At 45.0% G+C, this 6613-nt stretch overlaps 1 protein-coding gene across 1 annotated transcript in view; it reads left to right on the top strand.

Annotated features, from left to right (window-relative positions):
- Positions 1-4630, top strand: part of Smco2 (single-pass membrane protein with coiled-coil domains 2) — a 22986-nt gene extending 18356 nt beyond the window's left edge. Inside the window, exons 9-10 of the mRNA XM_021165535.2 lie at positions 332-507; positions 4371-4630. Of these exons, the coding sequence (XP_021021194.1) occupies positions 332-507; positions 4371-4569 (375 nt within the window). The 3' untranslated portion in view covers positions 4570-4630. The remainder of the gene's footprint in view (positions 1-331; positions 508-4370) is intronic.
- Positions 4631-6613: the final 1983 nt, after the last annotated feature.

Raw genomic sequence — 6613 nt, 5'->3', positions numbered from 1 at the left:
TGGCATAGATGGTCAAACTGAACAGACAGATCCAGGACAAGGGCGCCATTCCAGTGGGTAAAGGTCAGCTCGTGGTCTCCCCTCTTTTCCCCAGCTGTGTGTAAGTCCATGGATATGCACTTGCTAATGGCCACCTGAGGTGTCACAGAGGGAAAATATCCTTGTCACCCACAGTGAGACTGGGAGACATCAAGAATTGTTTTTTTGTTTTGTTTTGTTTTGTTTTGTTTTGTTTTGTTTTGTTTTGTTTTTTTGGTTTGTTTATTTCGTTTCGTTTTGTTTTTGTTTTTAAAGAAAAGGTAGTTGATTGCTCTTTGAATTTCCTCCCCAGAGCTTCCATAAGGAAATGAATGTCTTGAACAGTAAGCTGAAGATGTACTACATGCAAGGATCGGATGCAGACTCCCATAACTCTGAAGATGTGGACACGGAGCAAGAAGAGCCTCTGCTTCCCGAGGCTTCTCCGAGCCTGTCAGCACCACCCACTCCTCCCTGCAGTGCCCTGTGGTGAGTAAGGAAATGGAGCTGGCATGGGCTGGACAGATGTGCTCAGGGGAAGTGGCACACAGCTTTAATCACTGCACTCCAGGGGCAGAGACAGGTAAGTCTGAGTTCAAGACCAGACCAGTCTACATAGTGAAATGGTGTGTGTGTGGCTTCTCAAAATGAGGACTATTTTAAGACTGACTGTTGATTAAAATTTATTTCCCTTTGTAAATTGTGTCTGTTAATTGAAGTCTTAGGATTTTTCTTGTTTTAGCGATACATCTATTGTATTAAGAAGTGTTGTATCCGGCCAGCAAATCACAGGTTTGGGTTCTAGCCTGGAAAGGCATTTTGGAAACCTGGAAGAGAAGAGGGGCTGGGCTGCGTGAGATAAGGAAGGAACCAAGACAAAGGTCTCTGCTCAAGGTTTAATTTTTACTATTCCGGCACTCCGTTATGAAGGAAGGGGGAGGGACCCGATTCCCGCCAAATAATCTTGGAGTCCAGTAGCAGGGTGACCACGTGTATGGCTCCAAACAGCAAAGAGGCAGGTTCCAGCAGTGGGAGTGGCAGAACGATTGATCGGGAAGCTCCACCCCTGAGCAAGCAGGTTTCAGGCTGGGGGAGGGGAGACTACAAAGAAGTATATAGGCCGGGCTGGAGAGATGGCTCAGCAGTTAAGAGCAGTGACTGCTCTTCCAGAGGTCCTGAGTTCAAATCCCAGCAACCACATGGTGACTCACAACCATCTGTAATGGTATCTGATGCCCTCTTCAGGTGTGTCTGAAGACAGCTACAGTGAACACATATGCATATGAAGTATATAGGCATAGGTAGCTAGCTTTCTTATCACCTTCGATAAATCTTCCTATATGTAATATGGGAACATTACATATATTTTACCTATGTACAATATCTTTTTAAATAACTTTTAGATGTATGAGATATAGGGGACTGGACTCAGGACTTCACACATAGTAGGACAACATGGATGCTGGGAACTAAACCTAGTTCACTGAGCCATCTCTCCATATGCACAATAAAGAACGGAGTTTAAAGGCTTTGGTCATCACCCCCATCAAAGGAAACAACTTATCAAACAGATTTAACAACTTTTGTTTATTAGACCCCTCAGTCTCCTTCCTTAAAAAAATGAAATCTACCCTGTGTAGTGCTGGCACAAACCTTGAATTCCAGCACTCGGGAGGCAGGGTCAGAGGCCTAGAGGCCTAGAGGCCTAGAGGCCTAGAGGCAGAGAGGCAGAGAGGCAGAGAGGCAGAGAGGCAGAGGAGAGGCAGAGAGGCAGAGAGGCAGAGAGGCAGAGAGAGGCAGAGAGGCAAGGCAGGTGGATCTCTGTAAATTCGAGGCCAGTCTGGTCTGTAGAGCGAGTTCCAGGACACCAAGAACTACACAGAGAATCCTTGTCTCAAAAAAACCAAGCATATAAACAAACAAACAAATAATAAGATGAAATCACTTTATTGTTAAGAACTCACATCTAAAACTTTGACACAGCCAGATTAAGGTAGCCATTTGGATTCACACATTCCCAAACATCTCAGTGAGCTCCTGTGTAGTCCCTCCCCACCCCTCTTCCTTCCTTCCTTCCTTCCTTCCTTCCTTCCTTCCTTCCTTCCTTCCTTCCTTCCTTTCTTCTTTTGAGACAGAGTTCCTCTGTGTAGCCCTGAGTGTCTTGGACCAGGCTGGCCTCAAACTCACAGAGATTTGCCTGCCTTTGCCTCCCAAGTGCTGGGATTAAGGTGTGTGCCACCATGCCCGACCCCCAAAAGTGCTTTCTACTGAATCATAAAGACCTGAATTTGATCCTCAGGTCAAACCCACATAACAAACCAGTTTCAGTGGCATGCATCTGCAGTTCAGGCAATCCCACAGCAAGGTTCGTAGGTGAGGATAGGAGATGCACCTGAGACTTAGGATCAACTGGCCTGCAGTAATCAGCTTTGGAGAATGTGTGTAACAGTTTCCACCCTGCAGAAATCTCCTTAAGCAGGAAGGTAATCAACTCAAAATGGCTTCAGGAAGTCCCTGAAACTGACCAAACTCACTGGAACCCCCACCTAGCCAGAGCAAGCAGTAAAGACCGAGAGTCCTCTCAAATGGAAGGAAATTGGGCTGCCAGGGAGACTCTGAGATGAGACCAGCTGTTTGGAAGAAGCAAAAACCAGCTGAGCTGCCTGGAAGAGGTTTAGTCCAGCTGAGGTACCTGGGAAGGACACTCTCCAGCCTGTTGAGCTGCCTGCAGGCAGTGCAGTGTGCTCCAGGTCCCCAGCTTTGTGAGCTCTCACCTGTGCTGGCTGGGGTGGTCTTTGGTGACTCAGTCATTCAGTCATTTCTGATCTTGAAAGTGACCCCTCACCCATATTCCTGTGAGTAACCACAGTAAAGCTCATGGTTCACCAAGTTGGACTTCGGTGGTATCCGTACTTTGGTCTGTTGTGGTCTCCCTCTCTAGGGGGTGTAGACTAGTGTGTTACCTCTCCTCAGGAAATGTTTTTGTCACACAACACAGAAACAAGGGAGACCCTATCTCAGCTCTCAAAGGTGTCCTCTGGCATGTCACACCCACACCCAACATAGCCAGCCCAAGTATGGAAAACCTGGCTCTGGCAGGCCTTGCCCTTCTCCCCCATTCCCTCTGCCTTGCTAAACTGTTAGGTTACATTCCTAAGGCTAGCCACCAAGGTCTGTTCCCTTATTTGGCCACTTCCTCCCCCTCTGAGGATGACTACCAAGGTCCAGCTACTGAAGTCCAGCAACCCAAAGTCCCCGTTGGCTCACCTAATTACCATGCCTGATTTAAAATTAAACACCCCACCCTAATGTGGAACTTCCTCTTGTATAAGCTGTCATTGTCCTAAGGGTCACCACTGTCTCCTCTCTTTGTCCCCCAGGACAAATACCTCTCCCCCTCTCCTGTGTTCCCTCCCCCTTTTCCCTCATCCTCTTTCTCCTGTCTTTGTCTCTTATTCCCCACCCCCTGTCCCTCTGGAGCAAATAAATCTCCTTTGTGCTGAGAGTGTGGTCTTGGATGTCCTGAGCCAGTACTGTCTGTCTGTCTGTCTGTCTCTTTCTCTCTCTCTCTCTCTCTCTCTCACACACACACACACACACACACACACACACACGCGTGTGTGTGTGTGTGTATATATAATAGAAATTAAAAGATTATAGATTATAGATATTAAAATTATATATAAGATTATACAATCTTTATATATTATATATAATATATAAAAGATTATATATGTATATATATAATCTTTTTCAGAATTCTGAAAATTCAGGATTTAGTATCTTTAATATATAAAGAACTTTTATAATACCAGAAACCAAAATACAACTCAGGCTTTAAAATAGGAAAAGGACTTAGACATCTCGTCAGGGAAGGTATATATATATATATATATATATATATATATATATATATATATATGGTCAGCAACCTCATAAAGAGATCTGCAATTTCATTAGGAGCTACTACGTTAGATCCACTCCAGTGGGCAGTGCATAGTATAAAGTGAAATTCATACGCCACTGCATATGTCTTCGTGTGCTTGGTGACTGTGAACTCTTTAAATATTACAGATATAATTTCATTCACTTGAGAGAAAATTTATACATCTTTAAAAGCCAATCAAAATTAGTGGTTCTGTCGTATCAATCAAACAAATACAGGTATATTTAGAAAGGGTACAGAAACACAGAGCGAAAAAGGCCAGAGAAGCTTGTGGGGTTGCGCATGGCTGTTTCTGCCTTTTACAGATGTGACTGCGGTCATAGGTGGGTGACCGCGGAGGGTGGAGCTTCGGGGATGGAAGGTCCACACCTTCAAAGAGGCCCCGATGATGTCTTCTCTACTGTAGGAAGAACGCACTGAAGCTGTTCGTCATGGTCTACGTGGTCACCATCACTGGACTGTCGTGCTACGTACTGTTTGTGGACGCCACGTTTCTCTTCGAAAGGGTGCTGCCCAGCGTGCTGGGGCACCGCACCATGTGGGATCTTCGGGAGATGATGGCGCCTTTCTTGAATTTAGAAGCAGAAGACTTGTTACCGTCCTAAAGATCCAAAGTTACCGATAACTGACACTCTTCCTCTCCAATAAAGCATGTTTCTAAAGCAATTGTTATTATATACAATTTACTTGATCACAGAAAAAATGAAAAGGATTTCATCAGTTAAACACAGGACCTTGTTGTGTAGGGGAGGCTAGTCCCGAATTCATAATGCCTTGCCACAGCCTCCCAAGTGCTGGGGTTATAATGTGTACCGGGAGGCTGAGCTCTTACAATGTCTGCGTTCATCACTTCCGGCCCCAGCCTTTCTCTTTCCACCCTGATACTTCCGGAAGATCATGCGCTAGCTCCCCACTGTTCCTACTGTCGCTGTTTTAGACTCTGTGGTCTTGGAGAAGGAAGAACTCCTTTCTTCTGTGGACTGGGGCTTGAGGGCAGTAGAGGCATTTCACAAAGTGTTCATTTTTCCAGTTGACAATCTTTGAAAACTATCTTTCCTTAGCAAAGACAACTACAGGTGTCGTTCGAGCTATGCTCCAGTATTCCTGTAAGAGGCGGTATGCACAGGCACACTCATGAGCATACTCATAGTCACGTACATACATGCTTGTATGCACAGATACACACACACACAGAGAGAGAGAGAGAGAGAGAGAGAGAGAGAGAGAGAGAGAGAGAGAGAGAGAGAGAGAGAGAGAGAGAGAGAGAGAGAGAGAGAGAGAGAGAGATCAGGGACACAGTGTGTTGTGTCAGACATTCTTTGGGAATTTTAAGGCAATTTATGCAAAGAATTGAGATATTTGAAATTTTGGTTTTTGAAAGAAAGTCCATTCTATTTTTCTGCTTAAACCTGCCAGATCTGGTTCTGTTGCTCACAATCAAAAGAATTCTGACTGATGTGAGGAAGTTTGAATGTTTCCATACCTAATCATTGGTAATGGAGGACGTAGTTCTAACTGAACTGTGCAAGACAAGACAGAATTGAAATGGAGTGGGCAGTGGGGGCAGGGTGGTGGAGTGTAAGCCATTGGTTACAGGGGCTGGGATGTAGCTAGTTTGTGGAGTGTCTCATAGCATGCTCTAAGCCCTGGCTTCAATCCTTAGCATGGTGCAAAACCAGACATGGTGGTGCATGCCTGTAACCACGGCACTTAGAAGGTGGGGCGAGAGGATCCGAAGTTCAAAATCATTCTCAGCTTCAGAGCAAATCAGAGATCAGCCTTGAGGCCTGCCTCAAAAGGCAAGCAGCCCATTGGTGGTCTGGGTGGGGAAGAAAAGGGAGGGATGGACAGGTAAACATGGGGAGATGGACTTTATGGCAGTTAGTTGTATAATAGATGAAGGAATGGAAGGCGAATGGGCAGAGAGCTGTGTGGTCCGACTTACGCCTGAATTGAATCATGGGTATTTTTATGGCAAGAACAGGAAAACCATCCTAAAGAAAAAGAAAAAGGAGTAAAAGATGAAAGGATTTCTTTCTGTTTGTTTATTTGTTTGAGGTTATTTATTTATTTATTTATTTATTGTATTGCAAAACAGGATCTCACTGTGTAGCCACGCCTGGCCTTGCTATGGAGACCAGACTGGTGTCAAACTTGTGGCAGTCTTCCTGCCTCCAAACCTCCACTTGAGAGATCTCAAATGTGTACTACCATGTTTGTTTTGCATCTCTGAGATAACTTGCAATCCCATGGTTGAATTCTTGAGTTCACATTCCAGCGGTCACTAAGCATAGAAAACTTCCAAGCTGAGATGCTGTTGTTCACATTCTTGTTGTCTCCTTTACACAAACCTGGTACACATGGGCCCCTCCCTGCTCCAAAATCCAGCCTGTCACACTTGCATAGACTGCCAATGTGCACACAGCGTTGGAAAACTCCAAATGTTACCATAAACAGTGTGTATGTGCAAGTGTGTAAGTGTGTGTATATGTGTGCATGTGTGTGAATGTGTATGTGTACATGTGAGCATGCACACGTCACAGCATACACATGATGGTCACAGGACCAGTTTGGGGAGCTGGCTCTCTTTCCATCTTGTTGATGCAGTGTCTCTCGTTGTTTCTGCTGTTGTGTGTAATGAACACTAGC

Source organism: Mus caroli, unplaced genomic scaffold, assembly GCF_978045245.1.
Source record: "Mus caroli unplaced genomic scaffold, Mus_caroli_1 scaffold_7, whole genome shotgun sequence".
Classification (NCBI taxonomy): Eukaryota; Metazoa; Chordata; class Mammalia; order Rodentia; family Muridae; genus Mus; species Mus caroli.
The sequence above is the reverse complement of the archived record's forward strand: the minus strand, read 5'-3'. Positions and strand labels throughout refer to the sequence as shown.